Source organism: Entelurus aequoreus, linkage group LG08 (genome assembly GCF_033978785.1).
Source record: "Entelurus aequoreus isolate RoL-2023_Sb linkage group LG08, RoL_Eaeq_v1.1, whole genome shotgun sequence".
Classification (NCBI taxonomy): domain Eukaryota; kingdom Metazoa; phylum Chordata; class Actinopteri; order Syngnathiformes; family Syngnathidae; genus Entelurus; species Entelurus aequoreus.
The window spans coordinates 11,171,489-11,195,951 of record NC_084738.1 but is presented as its reverse complement, the minus strand read 5'-3'; the positions used below and the strand labels follow the sequence as shown (position 1 = coordinate 11,195,951).

General features: G+C 41.5%; 2 protein-coding genes across 4 annotated transcripts in view; one reads left to right on the top strand and one right to left on the bottom strand.

The window, feature by feature from the left end:
- Window positions 1–12,300, top strand: part of kat6b (K(lysine) acetyltransferase 6B) — a 51,090-nt gene extending 38,790 nt beyond the window's left edge. For all 3 annotated transcript variants that reach the window (XM_062055525.1, XM_062055524.1, XM_062055526.1), the window contains exons 13-17: window positions 1,829–2,060; window positions 6,707–6,866; window positions 7,216–7,506; window positions 8,272–8,548; window positions 8,802–12,300. In XM_062055525.1, the coding sequence (XP_061911509.1) occupies window positions 1,829–2,060; window positions 6,707–6,866; window positions 7,216–7,506; window positions 8,272–8,548; window positions 8,802–11,548 (3,707 nt within the window). In that variant the 3' untranslated portion in view covers window positions 11,549–12,300. The remainder of the gene's footprint in view (window positions 1–1,828; window positions 2,061–6,706; window positions 6,867–7,215; window positions 7,507–8,271; window positions 8,549–8,801) is intronic.
- On the bottom strand, window positions 12,077–15,235 carry LOC133655402 (dual specificity phosphatase 29-like). The gene is made up of 3 exons (XM_062055527.1): window positions 15,057–15,235; window positions 14,769–14,992; window positions 12,077–12,716 (listed from the first exon to the last, which is right to left on the bottom strand). Exons 1-3 carry the CDS (start codon window positions 15,203–15,205, stop codon window positions 12,472–12,474), a joined length of 618 nt encoding a protein of 205 aa, XP_061911511.1. The 5' UTR covers window positions 15,206–15,235; the 3' UTR covers window positions 12,077–12,471.
- Window positions 15,236–24,463: the final 9,228 nt, after the last annotated feature.

Genomic DNA, 24,463 nt, shown 5'->3' with positions numbered 1-24,463 from the left:
AGTCATCATGTGAAGAAAATGTTATGTATAATGAGTTTGCACATTCTTGAAAGAGCAGCTTCTCTCCAATTATCGCTTGCTTCCAATTGACACCCCATCCTCTTTGTGGTTTAGTTAAATAAACAGGTATGATTAGAGGCTTTAATCCACCTTACATATTGCCAGAACAATAAACATAAAAGGGGAACTGATGTATGGTAGAAAATGTAATGGTCATAAGTAGAGATGTCCGATAATATCGGACTGCCGATATTATCGGCTGATAAATGCTTTAAAATGTGATATCGGAAATTATCGGTATCGGTTTCAAAAAGTAAAATGTATTACTTTTTAAAACGCCACTGTACAGAGTGGTACACGGACGTAGAGAGAAGTACAGAGCGGCAATAAACCTTAAAGGCACTGCCTTTGCGTACCGGCCCAATCACATAATATCTACGGCTTTTCACACACACAAGTGAATGCAAGGCATAATTGGTCAACAGCCATACAGGTCACACTGAGGTAGCCGTATAAACAACTTTAACACTGTTACAAATATGCGCCACACTGTGAACCCACACCAAACAAGAATGACAAACACATTTCGGGAGAACATCCGCACCGTAACACAACATAAACACAACAGAACAAATACCCAGAACCCCTTGCAGCACTAACTCTTCCGGGACGCTACAATATACAACCCCGCTACCCCCCTGCTCCCCACCACCACTACCTCAACCCCGCCCCGCCCACCTCAACCTCCTCATGCTCTCTCAGGGAGAGCATGTCCAAAATTCCAAGCTGCTGTTTTGAGGCATGTTAAAAAAAAAAGCACTTTGTGACTTCAATAATAAATATGGCAGTGCCATGTTGGCATTTTTTTCAATAACTTGAGTTGATTTATTTTGTAAAACCTTGTTACATTGTTTAATGCATCCAGCGGGGCAGCACAACAAAATTAGGCATAATAATGTGTTAATTCCACGACTGTATATATCGGTATCGGTTGATATCGGAATCGGTAATTAAGAGTTCGACAATATCGGAATATCGGATATCTGCAAAAAAGCCAATATCGGACATCTATAGTCATAAGTTAAAATACAACTAAAACGTTCCTATTAATTTAGCTGTCACATGGTCAGTAGAAATAGTTGTTTGGCGTAACTCCCCACCCAAGTTTGGGAAACCTCTCTCTTAAACAACGATGCAGTATTTAGAGTAGAGTTGTCTTTTTAAGTCCTGATTTAAAAGTCTCCTGTTTTGTTGTATTAATGATATTATACCCCGCACTAAGTGGCAGAAACAAAACAAAGAACATGCTTTGAGGAAGTTGAATATTTAAAGAGAAGTGTTTGTCATCACAGAATCCTCCCGTGAGCCTCAGTGATGAATCATTTTCATCATCTGTTTGCCGATTAGATGTGCTTGTTTGACGCTGGGTCGTGGGTGCACGTTAAAAGGCATTAATTAATTCCATGCAGTTCATAATGGATGACCCTTGACGGTGGCTGCAATGAAACTAATTACACACACACAGCTCACATATTAGTTTGCTCGTTATCTCTTGCTTATGCAGTCTCTTGAAAGCAATGCCACTGCCTTTTTGTTGCTGCCTCTTTAATTCTCTCCTCCAGCATCTGTCATTGCTTTGGCAGAGAGGAGAACTGATTGCTTCTCTTTTACTATTTGAAGGTGAAATCCCAAGCAGGGTCACATCCTGGCATTAAAAAGAGGGAGGAAGGGATGGTGGGGTGAATTGAAATGCAATCTGAAATAACCCAGCAGTTCCTGCTTATAGCTTGACTAAAGCATTTTTCATTTGTCTCTCTTTTTTTTTTAGGTTACCTTCTCACCAGGCAAGAAGGACAAGCCGGCTCCCCGGAGAAGCCGCTGTCAGATCTGGGTCGCTTATCCTACCTGGCATATTGGAAAAGTGTCATCCTGGAGTACCTCTATAAGCACCCAGATAAACACGTCAGTGTTAAAGGAATAAGCAGGGCCACTGGGATGTGTCCGCACGACATCGCCGCCACGCTGCAGCACCTCGGCATGATTGACAGACAGGACGGACGGTCAGTTTGTTGCGCACTGCCGCCTTCCCTCCGATCCCAGTCTTGCATATGTGTGCGAGTGTGTGCGCGTGCGTGTGTGTGTGTGTGTGTGTATGTAACGTCTGACTTATCCAGGCCAGTGGGTATTTTTATCAGTGTCTCCATTAGTGTTGCTGAATATTGACAGAAGTAAGTCAGGTTAAGCACCCCCAAGGACAAACCAGCACCTGCCGGCCCAGACGACTCCTCCATGCAGCCCAATATCGCTTCATCACTCCCAATATCAATACTGTCTTAATGGGTGGCTAAAAATGGCATTATATTCCTAAATTTAAAGTAAGGCATAAAGGCATTATGAGCTTTGCGCAAACATGTTTATACAGTATATGAGGGGTCTCAAACTCGTTTTCATTGAGGGCCACACACCAGTTATCGCTACCCTCAAAGGGACGTTTGTAAAGATGAATAAAATAGTAATATGAATGTATAAGGATTCGCCTTATTATATTAATACACAATTGCCTATGCATTTAACATTTTTTTTACATACACTGTAAAAAATAAATCTGTAGATTTTAAGGTAGAAACCTGGCAGAACAGTCACCTAAATGTTAATGGGGTTGTTTTTTTTTTTTACAACATATTGAATTCATTTGAATTAAATAAGTTTATTTCGGTCATATAATCAACCATTTTGTGTGATCAATTTAACAGCACAGATTATACATATTAACAATCATACACATACACATGCAAAAAGAAAAAGAATGACTGAAAAAGGAATAGGCTGAAGCCTAGGCTTATATATGCCTATCCTATACATTCACTGAAAATTAGATTGCCTGGAACATCAAAGTTCAAAAAAATAAATGGGAAGAAAGTAATCGTTGCTATGTTTTATAATTTTCCATTATTTCACCTTTCAAGGCTTTCTTAAACCTTAACAAAGAACTACTTTCGTCTTCAACTCATCTGAGCTTGTTCCACCGTTTAACTCCTAAAACTGAAATACATTTGTATTTTATATTCGTTCTTACTTTACATATTTCAAAAATCAATATCCCCCGTAAATGATAGTTTTCTCCTCTTAATTTAAATAACCTAAGAATACAAGCTGGAAAGCTGTTGTTCTTTACTCGAAACACAATTTCCGTCGTTTTTAAAAACACAATATCTCAAAATTTTAACACATTAGAACTTATGAATAATGAATTGGTAGGTTCATAGTAGTGAGCTTTGTGTATTATTCTAATGACCCTTTTTTGATGTTGAATTATTGGGTCTATGTTTGTTTTATAAACATTTCCCAAAACTTCAACACAGTATGTTGGATATGGAAAAATTTAAGAATAATATAACATATGCAGACATTTCTTACTCAGCATGTGTCTTACTTTATAAAGAATAGCAATGGATTTGGATATGTTTCCTTTTATATATTCAATCTGCGGTTTCCAACATAATTTATGATCTGGGGCCTTAGCTGCACATTTTTTTTTTATACTGTGAAATGTACGGTTGTAGATTTTTAAAGTGCGTTACTGTAAATGGAAGAACTGTATCACTGTGCTGCCAGTATTTACCATAAAATCTATTGTTAAGAACACATTTAGTAAGAAAAACATAAAGAAAATATATGAATGCATAATTTTTCCATGCTTTCGTGGGTCATATAAAATGATGTGGCGGGCCAGATCTGGCCCCCGGGCCTTGAGTTTGACACCTGTGCTGTAAATGATCTAATTATAGTCATGGCTTTTATGTACTTAAACCGCAAGGAAAACCGGGTTTAATTGGAATCATGTGATTATGCTGGTATTTTACAAATGGAAAATATACTATCAACTTAATTTGTTAATTTAAGTTAGAATTTTGGAGTGCATAAGTAAGTAAGCAAGCTGTAGCACTCTGAACCACATGGTCATTTATTCACAGAGGTGGGTAAAGAAGCCCAAAAATTGTACTCAAGTCAGAGTACTATTGAGTAATATGACTTAAGTAAAAGTAAACAAGTAGTCATCTAAATAATTACTTGTGTGAGAGTAATTAAGAAATAAAATACTCAAGTTCTGCGGAACTGGTGAGTAACTTCTAATTTAATTAGTAGCTATTTTTTAATGGTACTTGCACTACAACCGTTATTTGTGTGCGCACGCACATGAGACACATGACTACAAGATGTACAACAAAATATACACATTTTACAGTCACTGTAGATTTTATAACAGGGCTAATGCTTCTTCCTACTCCTTTTCGAACATGTTGAAAAGAGAAACTGGAAATTGTGATGTATCATGTTGTAAACTTGCATGTTCGAAATAAACTCAACTCTAAACTCAAACTCAAATGTTAGCAAATGCATAGCTAAAAAAAATATATATATATATTAAAACAGCGCGTTTTCTCTTGTTGGAAATTGAATTGTTGTAGGCTGAACCTTGAACATTTCCACTTAAACAGATGCATGATATTGCTGTTATTTGTCCTATTTTGTAAGTAAACATTGGTTAAAGAGGTGGGCTGCCTCTTCTTACCGGGAGTCGCTGTCTTGTCTTCATTGCTGCAGGCCTGCGATGTAAATATGTCACTTTTCCACCATTTTGTGTGGTCATGTGACCGCCAGGCTACATTTGATTGCTGTAATGGAGTCAACCGTCACAAGTGCTTAGATTGGATCGGTGAAAAAAGTCACATGACAGCACCCACTTGAAGAAGTGTCCCTGACAACCTTAAACGACGTATTTACAAGCAGTAAGCAAAAGATTAAAATAAATGTTGCGATTGGAATGAAACTTAATGGAATGGAATAAAATTGGCGTTTTTCCTTTGCAAAAATACTCAAGCAAAATTGTTGCATTGAAAGTACAAATTATTCAAAAAGTTACTCAAGTAAATGTAATGAAGCAAATGTAGCATGTTACTACCCCACCTCTGTTTAATAACATGTATATTGCACAACACAGCAGCAGCAGAACCAATGTTGTAATAGTAGTAAGGAGCAAATGAGTCAGCTGATGAATTCAATCATCATGAATTCCTTCAGCAGTACGACAAGTGTAACACGCAGCTGAGTAGCAACATTTTAAAGCGCATGCTGAGTTAATTGTAGAGTAGCTGCCGGGTGCTGAGCACTCATGCTATTTGGAATGCATAATTGATAAAAGAAACATCAAGGAGGTTGCTTACAGCCACAGTGGTTGATGCCAATGTTTTTTTGTCCTGGGGCTAATTTCAGCAGGTAATTTACTTTCGTAGAACACCTACCTACTATACTGTCAATTTAGAAAACATTTGAACCTGCAAGGAATGAGCCTTTTCAGCCCAGTAGCATGAAATCACTGCTTTCCACCTTCAACACTTGTCACAGCTTTTAATATGTGGCATCAAAGGGGTTTGAAATGCTTCAATGATCTCTTTATAGACAATATATTCGCCTCTTTTATGGAGTTGTCCAAGAAATTTAATCTACCCAGTTCCCATATATTTAGATATTTCCAGATAAGGGATTATGTTAAAACAGTTCTTCCGCAGTTCCCTAACAAACCCTCTAAATCAACCACAGATGAAATTATGTCTTTCAATCCAACAAAGAAGAGGGTAATCTCACATATACTTAATTTACTCTCAGGATTAGAATGCACTTCCATGCTAAGAATTAGAACAGCATGGTAAGAAGACCTCCAAACATCAATAGATGACGGAACCTGGGCAAAAATTGTAAAAAGGGTTCACTCGTCTTCAATGTGCGCACGACACTCACTGGTCCAATTTAAAGTGATACACCGGGTGCGCTTCTCAAAAGCAAAATTAGCTAAAATATTTCCCCAAATTAACCCATTATGTGATAGATGTAAACTAGATAACGCAACATTAATACACATGTTTTGGCTTTGTCCGAAGCTAAAGGAGTACTGGAAGTCCATCTTCGAAGCACTCTCCACAGTCTTAACAGTTCAAATTGATCCAAACCCTTTAATGTCTATATTTGGAATCATTCCTGAAGGGATAGAACTACCTGTAGGGGGTCACAAAATAGTTGCCTTTACCACCCTCCTCGCACGCCACGCCGCCTGATACTGTTGAAGTGGAAGGAGGCTGTCCCACCCTCAGTCTCCCACTGGATGTGCTATCAAACCTGAAGCTGGAGAAAATAAGGTATACATTACAGGGCTCTGAAAACAAGTTTTTTAAAGTGTGGAGACCTTTTTTGATTTTTTTTGACCAATCCTCTACACAAGTGCAGGAATAGCCGTAGACACGTACCTGAATATGACTGCCGACGCCTCAGGCCTTGTCATGCTGCTTCTACAGTGTGTTTCAGCTTTCAATTACTTTGCCTCAAGTGCCTTGTATTGAACTTTTTTTTTTTTTTTTTACTCTGGGTACTTTTGTACTCTTACTTTAGTTTTTTGTTGTTTTGAGTGACAGCAGGGGTAGGGGATGAAGAGGGTTTGGAATGTGTTGTTAATGTGAATGTGAAAATCAATAAAACGAACTATGAAAGAAAGAACACCTACCTACTACAGGAGACTCTGTGGTTAAGGGACTTGAGGTGGTCATTAGAGCTCTTATGGATGTATTATGAAAGGAAAAAGTGTCAATTGTAGTTTTGATTGACAGAGATATAGCAATGTAACATATTTAATGTTGGGTATGGTTGTATTCAGGGTGGTGCTGATCAGGAGAGAGCCACTGATCCAGCGACACATGGAGAGGCTGAGGGCAAACCCTCGCTGGAACGAGGTGGACCCCGACGCCCTGCGCTGGACGCGCTCCACGTCGCTCAACGCCGTCCTGTCCGAGGAGGAGCGGGAGGCAGAGATGGATGTAGGTTTCCGCCATCCGTCTGGCGGCGCACTGTTTGTTTGTGCTTGCCTGCCATGCTGAATATTTGCTTGATGAGTTCAAATGAAAGCCATTAACCAGCGTCTAAAGGCATTTAAATGTCATGCAAAATTGCTCTCACTCAGCTCACATTGCACATTAAATGCAATCTCTCATTGGCTGCTTCACGTCAATGATGGCAAACATCCGATCGGGATGTTTCTCCCATCGTATCAGGATACAACCTGCAGGGATCCATTTGTCACAAGGCTAATTCCCATTAGCCTCATTGCTCACATGCAGGAGTCGCGTCCCTCCCCGAGATAATGCATCTCGTCTGTTTAATTACCAGGCTGAGCGGCTGAAGGAGCAGGCCAGTTGCTGGGAGAAAGAAGAGCGAGAGAGCCACGTGATGAATCACAGCCGCAGGCAGTCGCTCACCAAGGTGCACTGTAAGGTGCCCTACAGGACATACGAGCGACGCCACGCACCACCATGGAGCCGACGCATCCAGCAGCAACAACAGCTGCAGCAGCAGAACGTTAGTGATGATGATGACGACGACGAAGAAGCGGAGGATGACTCCGATGGCTCACCGCCCGCCCTGACAAAGGCTCATGTGATGCTGGCCGCCAAGCAAAAGGTGACTTTTATTGTTTGTTGTTATGAATCACGCTCGCCTCCCCTTGCGTAACCACAAATCACATGTTCTCCCAAGCGGTACTTTCACATTGATCACGTTCTTATTCTAGGACAGAGTGGAATTAAATGCACATCATGAAATGCCCCCCCCTCTTTCACTTCATTAGTGTTGTGTACTCAGGCGAGATGAAAGTTGGGATGAATATTCATGAATTCAGCTGAGGGTTCAGTGGAGCCCTGCTGTCATCCGGAGCCTCCTTGTGTGCCTGCAGCTGGGGATAATAGATTGTAGATAGTTTTACTGCTGGTGTCCAGGCTATGCAGGCTCTGAACCTTGTACTGTTGTCCCTGGTCATGCTATATTTACACCTCCCTGCCTCTTCTTTGAATCTCACATCCTTCACTGCCCCCTGCTGCTGGAGATGATATTACACCTTAGCCAATGAAGAATAAAGTAGTATGGAAACACTCGGTGGTTATTAAGTTCACGTTCTTCTTGTGAGGCAAAGAAAGGGCAGCAGTTGTGTCGTGGCAACCACTGAGAAATGTAAAATGTGGACTGTGGTTTCTGCCTGTCTCATTTGTGGCTCTCCGCACTCTGCTGCATTGCTCCAAAAGTGTGGTTTTTAACATTTTTACTCTCTCAATGAATTTCTGCCTCATCCCAATGGCGGTCACCCACGAGTGCACTAGTTTTCATTTACGGCAAAGCAACTCGGACTGAACTTTCACGCTGCTTTGTTTTTTTTTCCTTCTTTTTTTACAGAGGAGCATCATGCTCAAGAAGAGGGGGCGTAAACGAAAGAGAATAAACAGCAGCGTAACAACAGAGACCATCTCTGAGACCACCGAGGTGCTGAATGAGCCCTTCGACAACTCCGAGGACGAGTGTCCTATGCCGTTGTTGGAGCGCACCTGCAGAGGGGGCAAGATAGCGGAGGAGGAAGACGGGGCGAGCAAGATCACGCCTGTGAAACGCAGAAGAGGTCGACCAAGACTCAAGGAAAAAGCGCAGAGAGGCAATCTGCAACACTGGAATGAAGGTAGACATTGCTGTTTCTATATTGAAGTATATCATGTTTACTCAATTCAACATGTCTGAGAAGGAGTAGGAAGAAGTTTATCTCCATGTCTCAAAAGTTAATTGGTTTGTTCACTTCCTGTCTTTAAAATGAACCATTTAGGGAGTTTGTAGCTGGTGTATTCATTATTAAAGAATAAATAAATAATTAAGGAGTAAAACTGCACAAAACAATGCATGGAAGTAAAATTTGCCTTTTTTTCTCCCTTTCGAAGGCACCGATGTCCCCTCCAAGACGCCCGGCAGACCTCGTCCGGTGAAGCGAAAGAAAGGTTGGCCCAAAGGAGTCAAGCGAGGCCCACCCAAGTGGCGGCTCAAGAATGAACGGAAAATGGGCTTCAAGCTGAACCTTTACACGCCGCCTGAAACGCCCATGGAGGCGGAGCAGCACCATATTCAGGCCGAGGAAGCGCTCCTCGACGGCAGCAGGCCGGCCAGACGCTCGGTCCGCCCGCAGTTCACATCACGCAGCGTCCACTCGGAACCCCCCAGCCCCGCTGATCATCACTCGCTGAAGTCCAGCTCCCCCGAGGGCTCGCAGGCGGCTTCCCCGGCGTGCTCGCCCGCCGCGGCCTCTCCTGTGGCCACGTCACCCAGACACAAAGACGGAGGTGCGTCGCCAGAGCATCGAGAAGATGACCGTCAAAGTGAGCACGAGCTGGACTCCCCAACCAAAGATCACAGCGCAGAAGTCGCTGCATCGCCGGATAATCTCAGTGAGGAGCAGAGGACTCAAGATCAGGACGAAGATGACGACAAGACCGAGCCTGAACGCTGCCAAATAGAGGCGGCGCAGACCTCAAAAGAAACGCCCGAATGCACGCAAAGTTTTTTAGATCCGGAAGAAGACATTGACAGTGCGTCGGTTCAGCAGCTTTCGAAAGTTCCGGCCAGTGAAGAAGAATCAACTGTGTCTGCAGACTGCATTCAGTATGAATGTGCTGAAATGAAAGCAGCGTTGTCGCCTCCTGCAGCTGAAGCGCTTTCTTCGGTAGCAGCTGTGGACTCCGATAACCCTGTTGAGTCTGAGTCAGAAGAAGAGAGCGTGCCCACACCGGGTCACGTGCCTCCTCCGCCTGCTGAGAGGCCAGCACTCAGTTCCGTGCTCAGGGACGACCCCCCGATCTGTGCAGAGATCGACTCCGAGACCGCCCAGGCAGTTCAGTCCCTGACGCAGGAGAGTGAGCGTGACACCGTGTTTCAGGAGTGTGTGGAGAGCCAGGAAGCCTGCAGGAACTTGCACACCTACGCCCCCGTCACCCCGATGGAAGACTGCCCCCACTCGGAACACAACAGCCCGCTTTCGTCGGCACACTCCCATCCCAGCCAGTCTGTGCGCTCCGTCAACAGTCCGGCCGTCTCCATCTTAGAGACGGGCTACACGCAAATCAGCCCCGACCACAGTGCCATCTCCGTGCCCTCCATCCACAACATGGAGACCAGCCCCATGATGGACGTGCCGTCAGTGTCGGATCACTCGCAGCAGGTAGTAGACAGCGGCTTCAGCGATCTGGGCAGCATCGAGAGCACCACCGAGAACTACGAGAATCCCAGCAGCTACGACTCCACCATGGGAGGCAGCATCTGCGGGGCCGGCCCCTCGCAGGGAGGCTGCCCCTACGGGGGCATGCCACCCAGCGGCTTGGCCCAGAGCAGCTGCGCCGTCAGCCAGCAAATGGCAGGCGTCAACCCTGGCAGCTGTGGTATGATTCAGCAAAACAGCCTGAGCTCTCCGCCGCACTGCAACGTCAAGTCCCCGCAGGGCTGCGTGGTGGTGGTGGAGCGACCCCCCAGCACCAGTCAGCACAGCCAGCGTGGCACGCACAGCCAACACAGCTCCCTCAACAGGCACGGCCCTCACAATCAGCACGGCCAACACAATCAGCACGGCCCTCACAATCAGCTAAGCCAGCACAGTCAACTCAATCCCCACAGCCAACATGGCCACCACCACCACCACCACCACCACAATCACCACCTGCAGCACAATCAGCTCAGCCAGCACAATCAACACACGCCGCATAACCTTCACAATCAGCACGCCGCGCAGGACGCCGTGCCTCAGTGTGCCGTCCCCGCCAACTTCGCCACCACCATGCAACTGGCCGACATACCCGAATCCGGCAACCCCAACTTCGCCCTCTATGAGAGAATCAACCACCAGGGGGAGTACGGTGGCGGGCACTACCCCCAGTCGTCAGGCCTCAGTCTTGCCAAGCTGCAGCAGTTCACCAACACGTTCATCGAGCACCCCCACTCGCTCCCCTTCAACCACTCGACGGCGCACCCCATCACGTCTTACGCCAACACCCCCTCGCTGTCATCGCAGCACTCCAGCCTGGTGTCTTTGTCCCAGACCTCGCATCGAGTCCCCAACCCCCAGGTGCAGGCCACCATGACCCCGCCCCCCAACCTCAGCTCCCCGCCGGCGGCCATGATGCTTCAGCGCAACATGGGCATCACGCCCGCTCAACGCATCCAGTCCCAAATGGCGCCTAAAAGTCACGTCATGTCGGCGCGCTCCAAGTCGGCGCCGCTGTCGCACCACCACCAACACCACCACCACCACCAGCAGCAGCAGATGTACGCCCGGCCGCCGCAGACTGTCGCCATGCAGGCGCCGGCCAGGACGCTGGCCGGCATGCCGCGCATGAACATGAGCGTCAACATCATGCCGGCGCCGGCCTACAACTCCATGAACATGTCGTCGCTCAACGCCATGAACAGCTACGGCATGAGCCAGCCCATGCTGAACAGCAGCTACCATGGCAACCATGCCTACATGAACCAGTCGCCCCAGTACTCTATGCAGATGGGCATGATGGGAACGCAGCCATACCCCCAGCAGCCCATGCAGGCTCCGCCACATGGCAACATGGTGTACACTCCAGCTGGTCACCATGGTTACGTGAACACGGGCATGTCCAAGCAATCTCTGAAGGGGCCTTTCATCAGGCGGTAACCCTGATGCGCTGATCTGGCCTTTTTATCCCCTTTGTGTGTGCGCTCCCATTTCCTTTCATTTGTCGGTCCCTCAAGGGACGAAACCAGCAGCAGCACTTGGAAAGAATGCAAACATTTTCATTAACTCTGAAGCTAATGTTTTCAAATGAATTTAAAGAGAAGTATTTTTGGTCCTCTTAAGATGGGAAGCCTTACATCGCGGTGATGTTGATGATGAAAATCTATTTAAGGAGGCAGGTTTCAGAGGCTCCGAGGTCGGCGTCATCAGTGCTCTTGCGGTCGTGTAGCAGCCTCCACTCAAGCCATTTAATGTGCCTGCTGCAAGTGGAACCTGTTCAGTGTACCTGTCTAACAGTGCTGACGATTCGTTTGTACTATATTCATGCCTTTGTATATTTAAATTATTGTACGTATTTTGTAAAGTGGCAACTCTAGCATGCTTGGGTCTGCGTTAGTGACAGTGCATTGAGTAGTACTGTACAAGTGTCGTGCTTAATAGCCAAGCCATTTTAAAGATATCGGGCCTTTTATTAGGTTTCCCTCCGCAAAGGGAGAAAGATGAAACTATATTTTGTTAATTCTAATAATGTACAAAAAAATACCAACATATGTAAACTTTAGTCCTGTTTTCTGTTGCGCTTTGAGAGATTTTATTGCTATATGTATGTATAATTCTGAAGTCTTTTTGTAACAGATCTCCTTCAGGCAGCTTTCTGTTGAATAAAGCAGACTGATTTCTGTCCAAATATTCATGTGCTTGTTTGTACTCCTAATTTCAAACCTAAATGATGAATTAATACAAATGTAGTCTAAAGTTAGACCTGTATGAATATTAACGTATGTCATCTCTCCTTTCATTTAGCCTGAAAATGCAAGACGAGACAATAACACACATTTGGAATCCTGGCATCTTTTTTCTTTTCACGCTCCTCTCGACTGTGACTCATCTCTCTCCGTCGGCTGACTCTCTTCTTTGCGCCGCTGCAGGAGGCGCTCGTCAAGCGCCCTCAGCTGCTTCAGGAAGCCCCAGTTGGGCATGATTCTCCTGCGAGTCTTCACATGCTCAACGGCGTCCACCAGCGTCATGTCCTGGCAGATCATCAGGTAGGCGAGGAATAGCGTGGCCGAGCGACTCCTCCCCATCACGCAGTGGACAAGGAGTTTGTCTGCAGGTACACACACACACAAACAGGTCAGTTTGTCTTTTAAAGTGTTTTAAATTGATGCACTTTCAATGTATGTGAAAAGTCCAAAAGATGCCTGGTGGGATACATTGTCAACAAATATGCATTTTCAGTCTCTTTATTATTGGGTATAGTATCAGTTTTAATTGTAGCAAAATATGAAGATTTTTGCCACATTTTTTTTTGCAGTTTTTCATGTTTCTATATGTGATTACAACTGACTGATAACTGATATAAATTGTTTTAAAAAAATCTAAATTTTACAGTTGAAAAATGAATATGGTTCTCACTTAACCTTAAAATAAAAATTACAGAAAAAAACATTTAATTTCAGAAACAAACTTTCTATAATGTTGAATTAAGTAATTAACATTTTTACCACAAGAAGCTCATGATTTATTTTGTAAAAAAAAAAAACTCGGGTGTCAAACTAATTTTAGCTCAGGGGCCGCATGGAGTAAAATCTATTCCCACGTGGGCCGGACTGGTAATATCATGGCATTAAAACTTAAAAATAAAGACAAATTATAATTGTTTTCTTTGTCTTACTTTGGTCAAAAATAGAACAAGCACATTTTGAAACTGCACCTATTTTTTCCTCAAAATGGTCTTGTAATATGTACATTTTCAGAAACACCATGAAGAACATAATGAACTTAGACTTTGTCTCAGTGTTTTTGCAAAGCCATTAAACTATAAGCACTTCCTGTTTAGGGTTCTCATATTGACAATTCACCATGAAAGACGTACTTGGATAAGAAATTAAGTGTTTCCTCAAACCGCCGCATTGGTGAAATCAAGGAACACATTCATTTATTATTATTATTCAAATATTACAATTATAATATAAACAAAACTATTATCTAAATGACACCACAGCCAAAATCAATGCAACATAACTACAAACAGCACCAATGTAATCATGGTGGATTTAAGCCTAAAATAAAATAGAACAAACACAACGAATGTAGAAACACACATTTTTACAATGGAGTTCAAGGTGCGCATCATGCATTCAACCACTTGCGAGCGCTGCATGGAACTCTAGATGGTGTCATGTTGATTTAAGTCTTTGCATCTTACCGTTTCTGTATTTTATCCGTTGAGTCGATCATTTACAATGAAACAAGGTATTGTGTGTCGATACTGCCGCCATCTACTACCGGCCACAACAGGAGCAGCTGATTGCTTGCCCTTTGCGCTGATTGGAGTAGCGGCAGCCAATCCAGAGGGTGCTTAAAGTCAGCTGACACGTCCTCTTTAAACACTGTCATGTGTGACGTGGGCTACACTTGAATTGCTATTGCGACATCTAGTGGACACATTTAGAATGACATTAATGCAGCTCATTTTTATTTTGAGTAAACTGATTTTGCGGGCCGGATTAAACCTGTTTGCCTGCGGTCTGTACGTTTGATTCAAGTAGTGCTCACAGAATTACATTCTGCAAATCAAACTATTTTTAAGGTTAAATTTTTTTATAAACATTTAAAATTAAAACATTTTATGGATTTTTCACAAACACAAATAACAGTATAAAATAGTGATGGGTCCTGTAAGTGACGCATCAGTGAGTGTATGGCACACCTACTACATGTATTGACACTGCACTGATACTGTGTTGGTGTTTCATAACGGCGCCATCTGTTGGAATAAAAAAGTCACTTCATTAACTCTGAATTAAAATTAGTAATTAAATATATTTTTTGTTTTAAAAACAAATATTCATATATATAAAAATACATATAAAATATAATGAAAAGCAAAAACATATTTAAGAAAGAACATGATACAATAAAATATTTTATTAAATAACTAAAAGTTTGATACTTCTGTACTGTAAATTTAAATTGGTATGAGGGGGTGCTTCTAAAAACCATCATAAAATAATTACAAAAATACAGTATTCAAAAAAGTTCAAACAAAACTTTAATAATCCCTAATTATTGTTGGTACTTATGTACATTTTTTAGTGGAATAGATGAACTAAAGTTTTTACTGCTTATTTGAACTCCTTTGCATCCTTTTTCTTACTGTGAGGGTCCATCAGCGCGGCTTCAATGAACCTGGCTGCTGAGAAAAAATACTGGCTGAGGTCGAATGTCGGGGTGTCTGCGGCCAGCACGCCGTGGTAGACCACGCCCATGTCGCCATAGTAACCAGCTCCGGTGTCCACATTGTTCCACGTGCCCTCCGCTGCGTTCAAGACGTGCGTAACGCCCAGCCTCTTCAGCCTCAGCTTGTCTTTCGCTGTGTCCCTGTCACGGTGCACGTCTTTTTAATCCCATTCCAATTATTTGGGGTAACGTGTTCTTTACTTACTCGTCGCCAATGTAGACCTGAGGCCACACCCCGCTGTAAGGCGTGTACGCCGGGCAGCCACGGTTGAGGATTTTGTCCAGCTCATAGCCGCTGGGGGTCACGTAGTCGCCGCTTGTCTCGGGAGACGCTTGCTTCCTTTCACACGTCATTTATTTGCTTGCTGCTTTATATAACGGCAAAACAACAGCCTCTGGCGGGGCCTGTCGTCCTTTAAGGCAGGACGTGCGAAGGCTTCCTGAAGGAAAGATTGTGTAACCGCCGCCGCTGCTGTGACGGCCATCAAATGTAGAGTTTATTTTTAGGGCCGGGATGTGGCGAGCGCTCCTGACCTTAGCTGCCACTCTGGAAAACTTCTCTGAGCACACTGCGTTTGTAGCTGACTTTCCATTGTATGCTTTGTGTGTCACATTTTACTGAGCTGTCTTGTTTACAAAACTTTAAAAAACTGATTTGTATTATTGCTTATGTAATAATGTATAATGAGCTATTTTAGTCATAAAAAACGTGAGGAACAGAATATATTGAAGATTGAGATTCTTGTTTTTTTATCTGTCTCTGTTTGGTACTTTTGCTACTTCCTGTTTGACAAATTACGTTTGTAAAACCACAAACATTTTAACGCAGGGGTGTAAAACTCGTTGAAGGCTGAATTGCAGTTATGGATGCCCACAGGGGGCTACCTGCAACAGTGAATGTATAGGAATTTTATTGTATGCCTTATATCAGTTGTTCTCAAACTTTTTTCGCCAAGTACCACCTCAGCAGAAACTTGACCCTCCAAGTACCACCATAATGACCAACGTTAAAATACAGTAGCAGAGTAGGCCTAAGTAATCGTTAAAAACAAGGCAGAGGTTTTATTTGACAGGCACATTTAATATTTTTTTTCTCACCGTATATATATAAATATAACAGTAACACTGTTTTTTGAATATCGGAAAATAAAACACTGTACTTTAATCAAGTGATTCTTTGGCGTACCACTATATGGCGCCAGCGTACCCCCAGTGGTACACTTACCACAGTTTGAGAATGCCAGGTTCAAACACTGATGACATCTATTAAACAGAATTAAACAGACAGAATTCAATTTGGCTCAATGAGGAGAAACGCATAGACCTGTACCTTTGCACAGTGTCCCACCACGCTCTGACAAAAGATTGTACGCCTCCTCTTTTATTTGGACTTTCCCTGATTACATGGCAACAGGTGTTTCTAAAGGGACGGGGGTCGTAAACAGCCGTCGCCTTTTGTTACAATACAGTTGAAAGAAAAGGTGCCTGGAGGGGGGTCAGGTCCAGCTTCCTCTCCGTTTTGTAGATCTCGGGTCAAGACAAAATCTTCCTGTGGATTACAATACATCAAAGAAACCGACACCTTCATGTCGCTTCCCATCCTACACAGTGGAGTTTTACAAGCCTTTTGATTGGTTAAAGACAGCTTTTGTCTGCTCGCCGGGAACTCATTGAAACACAAAGTTTTGTGATAATTTAGATACAATTATTCTGACATAGAATCACTGCCTTACATTATTACACAATTGCCTATGTTGTTGAACACATTTACATACTTTTTTTTTTTACTTACAATTTGATTGATAACTTGCTTTGAAAGTCAAAGAGAGAAGCAGATATTTAAGTACTTTTATTTAATTTTTTAAATTGTGGAACTGGTAGTTTTTTGCACGATCAGATATTACTAAAGTTCAAGAGACATCCAATTTTTCTGTCAAAATTAAAAGAACAAATTTAGTAGGAAAGGTGCTTTATTCCCGCACATTATTTCAGGGTTTTCTCAGGGCACATCAATGGATGTGACTGGCCAGATGTGGGTTTGTCACCTGGGTTTTAACACCTTCTTTCCTGACTTCCCCGCCCAAAAATTGCATGATAATAGACTTTTGCATAGTCCTGACGAACAAACCAGCTCACTAGCTTGTTTCATCTTGCACAATTTCTTTAGTTCATAACACGCAACAAAGTAATCCAGTACTATAGGTCATAGGCACAGTGTAAAAATAGAAAGTTTGAAAGTTTTTCAATGATTTGCAAATCCTTTTCAATTTATATTCAATTGAATAGACTGCAAAGACAAGATACTTAACGTTCGAACTGGTAAACTTTATTTTTTTCAAATATTAGCTCATTTGGAATTTGATGCCTGCAACATGTTTCAAAAAAGATGTTATAGGCGCATAGTTCAAAAACCAGCACCTGTGATCAGTGTTTCCCATTAACTGCCAAGATACCTGTGGCGGTGGGGGCGTGGCTATGGGCGTGGTCACCATGACACCATCGAGTACTACAATGATATGATTTTCTCTAAAAAGGCTCAAAAAATGTATACTTACTAATTAATAATAACAGTTTTGTTTTAAACGTCCATCCATCCATCCATTTATCCATTTTACAATATAATTACAACACTTTATGTACATATTTATATACAGATTTGAACAATAAGTTATTCACTGAAATATATATATTAATTGTGGTTCTTACAAAAAATATATCTTATAAAATATAAAAGCTAAAATGTCTCTTAAAGCTCTGCCACTTTAATTAGTGCATACTAAATAATTTAACTTTAGCCTACTACTACAACCATATTATTTACCAGCAACATAAAGTGAAACAGAGGCAGAGGTGTCCTGCCAAAGTCAGTAACAAATAAACAGAAAACCGTAGTGGTCAAATACAAATAAGGCAACAAGAGAAGTATCCTACACTTCTCTTTTGTAAAGTAAATCTGAACAGCCTATATGGGCATCTACATCAACTATATGATTTGCCTGAGAAGCTGGACAGGGAAAAAAAAAAAAAAAAAATTTTTTTAAATAAAAAAGCCGAAAAATCTATTTGTGGCAGACGTAATTCTTTCGTGGCGGGCCGCCACAAATAAATGAATGTGTGGGAAACACTGGTGATGGTATGGGGGTGTATTAGTGCCCAAGACATGGGTAACTTACACATCTGTGAAGGCACCATTAATGCTGAAAGGTACATACAGGTTTTGGAGCAACATATGTTGCCATCAAAGCAACATCTTTTTCATTGACACCCCTGCCTATTTAATTAAGACAATGCCAAGCCATGTGTTACAACAGCGTGGCTTCATAGTAAAAGAGTGCGGGTACTGGACTGGCCTGCCTGTAGTCCAGACCTGTCTCCCATTGAAAATGTGTGGCCCATTATGAAGCGTCAAATACCACAACGGTATTGAACAACTTAAGCTGTACATCAAGCAAGAATGGGAAATAATTCCACCTGAAAAGCTTCAAAAATTGGTCTCCTCAGTTCCTAAACGTTTACTGAGTGTTGTTAAAAAGAAAGGCCATGTAACACAGTGGTAAAAATGCCCCTGTGCCAACTTTTTTGCAATGTGTTGCTGCCATTAAATTCTAAGTTAACGATTATTTGCAAAAAATAATTTAGTTTCTCAGTTCCAACGTTAAATAACTTGTCTTTGCAGTCTATTCAATTGAATATAAGTTGAAAAGGATTTGCAAATCATTGTATTCTGTTTTTATTTACCATTTACACAGCGCTCCAACTTCACTGGTTTTGGGTTTTGTAAAAGAACAAACCATCTTATGAGTTACAGGAGTTCCTCAACATACAAGCTTAATTGGTTCTGCGACGGAGCTCTTAACTGAAAACACATGTACTTCAAATCAACATCTCCTGTTGAAAGCAGTGTTGATTTCGTTGACTAATAACATTTGCTGTAGTTATCGTCAACAATCGTATTTTTCTCTGACAAAAATAAGAGGATAACAAATCAAAACAAATGCACTGATGACCACCGCTAAACATTTTTTCCACATTCACACACCAGTGTGAGCGGCACTGGGAGTAAGGTGGGTGAAGTGTCTTGCCCAAGGACACATGGCTAGGATGGTGGAAGCAGGAATCAAACCTGGAACCCCCTAGTTGCTGGCATCTGAGCCACGGTGTCCCATAAAGCGCGAGCTGTAAAAAAAAGAAAGCTCGCCGACAAAGATGTAGGTAGCTCGACAACAAATCAATAAATCAGGTAAACTTTATTTGTAGAGCACTTTTCAAATGTAGCACAAAGTGCTTCGCATTTAAAAGCATTTTAAAAACAATCGTTACATAAATACAACTGAAAGAGACAATCAATACATCATGAGCGAGTTAAAAATAAGCTACCTACTGAACTTGCAGTGCATCCAGAAAGTAAATACAGTGCTTTACTTTTTCCAAATGTTCTTATATTACAGCCTTATTCCAAAATGGTATTAATTCATTTGTGTCCTCAAAATTCTGCACACAATACCCCAAAAAGTTCAATGTGAATTTTTTTGAAGAAAGGTTTGCAACTTTGGTAAAAATACAAATCTAAGAAATCTCATGTACATAATTGTTCACAGTCTTTGCTCAGTACTTTGTTGAGGCACAGGTGGACTGTGGACACAGTTGGACTCAAATTAAGCTGTAGGAACATCTCAAGGATGATTAATTGAAAGCGGATGCTCGTGAGCTCATGTTTGGGGCGGTGTAGCTCGGTTGTTAGAGTGGCCGTGCCAGCAATTTGAGGGTTCCAGGTTCGATCCCCGCTTCCACCAGTCTAGTCACTGCCGTTGTGTCCTTGGGCAAGACACTTTACCCACCTGCTCCCAGTGCCACCCACACTAGTTTAAATGTAACTTAGATATTGGGTTTCACTATGTAAAAGCGCTTTGAGTCACTAGAGAAAAGCGCTATATAAATATAATTCACTTCACTAATTCACTTCACTTTGAGCTTCATGGCAAAGGCTGTGAATACTTATGCACATGTGATTTCCATGCATTTTCTACCGCTTGTCCCTTCAGGGTCGCGGGGGGTGCTGATTTCTTAGTTTTTTAATTTTTAATACATTTTCACAAAATCACATTGTCATTATGGGGTATTGTGTGCAGAATTTTGAGGACAGAAAATATTTTATTCCATTTGTAACATAACAAAATGTGGAAAAAGTGGAGGTCTGTGAATACAACTATCTAGCTCGCATGCTGACCAAGCTTTTAATTTAATTTAATTTATTTTTTAGTTTTTGACTAACAACGGCTAAAATGCATCGAAAAACTAATCGTTTAAAATGAAAATATTCTCGTTCAAGCGGACTTGGCTTTAATCTCTAGCTATAGCTACCGAACAGACACAGTCTTTTTGGTGCTCCACTTGAATATTACGCTCAACATTTAGTTCAACTTAAACTTAGACAAACTTTAATGATCCACAAGGGAAATTGTTCCACACAGTAGCTCACTTCCAAAGGATGGAAAGGATAATGCACAAAAAGAGGGCGAAAAGTGACTAAAAATGTACCATAGTAGCAATATAAATATAACATATATGTAATATTTACAAATTATATATACAGTATGTAATGAAGTGTAGTATACAATGAACCTTAAGTTAACACTGTAAAAAAAAAACTACAACCCATAGTAGAGTAAATGTTTTTCAAAAGAGTGGACATGTCTCGAGCTTTGTGTGTGTGAGAAGGAAAGCGATTAAATCCTTCCTGACCGGGTAGGCAGGATTGTTGTTTGCTGTTGTGGGGCCAAGATGGAAGTGAAATGTGTCAGACTGACAGATGAGTCTTTTCATAAATCTGGCTTTGGCAACATGTCTTTGCAGCCATGATGTGCGCAATCACCCGTGCCCCCACCCCCCACCCCCCATATCTTCATCCTCTGGTGATCCAAACCTGAGCAGTGGCACGCTGCTGCATGAAACATGTCAGACGGACTTTTCACGCCGCCATATCTTCCCCGGCTGCCATCATTCATTCTGACAGTGGAATCGTTAAAGCTGTGATATCCAATTCTTTTTATTTTGACAGCATCTGGAGAGCATCTCTTATTAAGTCGCCGCTTCATCTCCCGCTTTCAAAGTCCGACCCGAATCTGTACACCAGGCGTATTTTCGTCATTGAGCTTTGAGAAATGTGAATAAATAAACGAAGTGTTGGGTTATTTATAGGGACTCTGTCGTCGTCGCTGTGTGTCTTTGCAGGCTTTGGACAGTTGTCTTAGGATTTTCTTTGACACAAGCTGATATGTTTTTTGTTTTTTTTTTAAGTCTGAGGAAAGCGCTCTGCTTTCAATGCGGCGTCCAGCTTGCATAGCTGCTCCAGAAAACCCACGTTAGGCAGAATGTTTCTGTGCCGCCTCACGATCAGAATAGCCTGAGCCAGGGTTAGTCCCTCCTGGATCATCAGGAAGGCCACACTGCAAAAAGTCAGTGTTCAAAAACAAGAAAACAAAATACAAAAATGAGGGGTATTTTATTTGAATTAAGCAAAATTATCTGCCAATACAACAAGAAAATTCGGCTTGTCAAGACTTTCCAAAACAAGTAAAATTAGCTAACCTCAATGAACCCAAAAATACCTTAAAATAAGTACCGTATTTTTCGGAGTATATGTCGCTCCAGAGTATAAGTCGCACCGGCCGAAAATGCATAATAAAGAAGGGAAAAAACATATACACTACCGTTCAAAAGTTTGGGGTCACCCAAACAATTTTGTGGAATAGCCTTCATTTCTAAGAACAAGAATAGACTGTCGAGTTTCAGATGAAAGTTCTCTTTTTCTGGCCATTTTCAGCGTTTAATTGACCCCACAAATGTGATGCTCCAGAAACTCAATCTGCTCAAAGGAAGGTCAGTTTTGTAGCTTCTGTAACGAGCTAAACTGTTCAGATGTGTGAACATGATTGCACAAGGGTTTTCTAATCATCAATTAGCCTTCTGAGCCAATGAGCAAACACATTGTACCATTAGAACACTGGAGTGATAGTTGCTGGAAATGGGCCTCTATACACCTATGTAGATATTGCACCAAAAACCAGACATTTGCAGCTAGAATAGTCATTTACCACATTAGCAATGTATAGAGTGTATTTTTTTTAAAGTTAAGACTAGTTTAAAGTTTTCTACATTGAAAATAAGGACATTTCAATGTGACCCCAAACTTTTGAACGGTAGTGTATAAGTCGCACTGGAGTATAAGTTGCATTTTTGGGGGAAATTTTTTGATAAAACCCAACACCAAGAATAGACATTTGAAAGGCAATTTAAAATAAATAAAGAATAGTGAACAACAGGCTGAATAAGTGTACGTTATATGAGGCATAAATAACCAACTGAGAACGTGCCTGGTATGTTAACGTAACATATTATGGTAAGAGTCATTCAAATAACTATAACATATAGAACATGCTGTACGTTTACCAAACAATCTGTCACTCCTAATCCCTAAATCCCATGAAATCTTATACGTCTAGTCTCTTACGTGAATGAGCTAAATAATATTATTTGATATTTTACGGTAATGTGTTAATAATTTCACACACAAGTCGATCCTGAGTATAAGTTGCACCCCCGGCCAAACTATGAAAAAAACTGCGACTTATAGTCAGAAAAATACGGTAGCTAACCTCAATGAACCCAAAAATACCTTTAAAATAAGTATATTCTCACTAATAACAAGTGCACTTTTCTTGGTAGAAAAAACAATTATGCCTTTTTGCTCAATATGTTGAAAAATATTCTTAAATTAAGTAAATGCTCGTGCCATTATCTTGACATAATGATATGCGCTCTGCATCGTGATTTTTTTTTTCATGCTTGAAATAAGAAATTATTACTTTAAAAAAGTAGTTTTATACTTGTGAGTGTTGATGACACAGCTTTGCATCAGTTGATATTCTAGTTTCAAGCATGTTTTACTCAATATAGGTCATAAGATCTCAGCAACAAGCTGTAATATCTTACTGAGATCATTTAGGACCAAAACCCTTAAAACAAGTAAAACACTCTAACATAAAATCTGCTGAGTGAGAAGAATTATCTTATCAGACAGAAAATTAGCAAATATCACCCTTATTTGAGATATTTAATCTTACTTAGATTTCAGTTTTTGCAGTGCAGCACCAGGCTCGCCGAGCGGCTGATTCCCCGAGCACAGTGAACCAGTACTCTACCTGCATGAAAGTCACAACGTTAAAGCATTTTTTATGGAAGTATTATTAGAGCAAAACTATTTCCAAATACGTATCTCAATCTGTGCGTCTGTAATATGATTCAAGGGTCCCCATACTCATTTGTGTCCATCGCAATCGGTGCATGTGTAATCCGATCCTCGTGTACGTGTTTTGATTTGTGTCTGTATTACAGGCCAAAACTTTGGACGCGCCTTCTCATTCAATGTGTTTTCTTTATTTTCATGACTATTTACATTGTAGATTGTCACTGAAGGCATCAAAACTATGAATGAACACATGTGGAGTTATGCACTTAACAAAAAAAGGTGAAATAACTGAAAACATGTTAAATATTCTACCGTAGTTTCTTCAAAATAGCGGCATTCTCTCGATGAGCTTCAAGCATACCTGTGAAGTGAAACCCATTACAGGTGACTACCGGATTTTCCGGACTATAAGGCACACTTAAAATCCTTTTTTTCCCTCAAAACTCGACAGTGCACCTTATAACCCGGTGCGCCTAATGTACGGCATAATGTGCTTACCGACCTCGAAGCAATTTTATTTGGTACATGGTGTAATGATAAGTGTGACCAGTAGATGCCAGTCAAACATAGTAGACTGCAATATGATGGCAATATGGCATCACCAACATTTTATACGTTCCATTGAAAATATAGAACATTACACACGGCGCTCAAAAATCTATCAAAATGTTTTAGTACGACTTTGGTAAGCTATGAAGCCGCCACGCTTGATGGATTGTACTGTGCTTCAACATACGAGTATTATTATGGTGTGTGTATAATCAATCAATGTTTATTTATATAGCAATAATATAAGGTAAGACATATTATCTGGCGTTTTGTTTCGCAATATTATGCAAAAGCAACTTTTCTTACTTCCTGGTACCTGCTGATCTGTATTTGGGATCTGCATACATCCTGAAAATTGCACGCATCCCCCTTTGTAGTCCGTGCCGACGACGTAGTCGATAAGCTTCTTCTTTTTCACTATCTTCTTGTTATGGGACATTCATCCTCCGCTGTTGCCATTTCTAAAATAAAGTAGTGTAATGTTCTTACTTATATCTGTCAGTAAACGCACCATGAAAGCGCTAAAACATACCGGTGTAGTGGGTTTACATTATTCACCTGAGGAACTTTAGTTATTAGAGAGTTCCGTCGGACGGTTTTTCAGGGGACGCATTTCCGGCCTTGTTGTTGTTTCCGGATGAGGAGATGCTGCTCCGTTATTGATTGAAGTAAAGTCTGAATGTCATTAAAACAGTTAGCTCCATCTTTTGACACTTCTTCCACTCCCGTCCTTGCACGCTACACCGCGACAACAAAGATGAAGGTGAGCCACGTAAATAAGACCGCCCACAAATGGTGCATCCTGAAGAAAGAGA

Coding starts and splice junctions, on each gene's coding strand:
- LOC133655402 (XM_062055527.1), bottom strand. CDS start 15,205: ATGACGTGTGAAAGGAAGCAAGCGTCTCCCGAGACAAGCGGCGACTAC. Junction 14,993..15,056: donor CAGGTCTACATTGGCGACGA/GTAAGTAAAGAA, acceptor GCACCGTGACAG/GGACACAGCGAAAGACAAGC. Junction 12,717..14,768: donor CGCGCTGATGGACCCTCACA/GTAAGAAAAAGG, acceptor GTGTACCTGCAG/ACAAACTCCTTGTCCACTGC.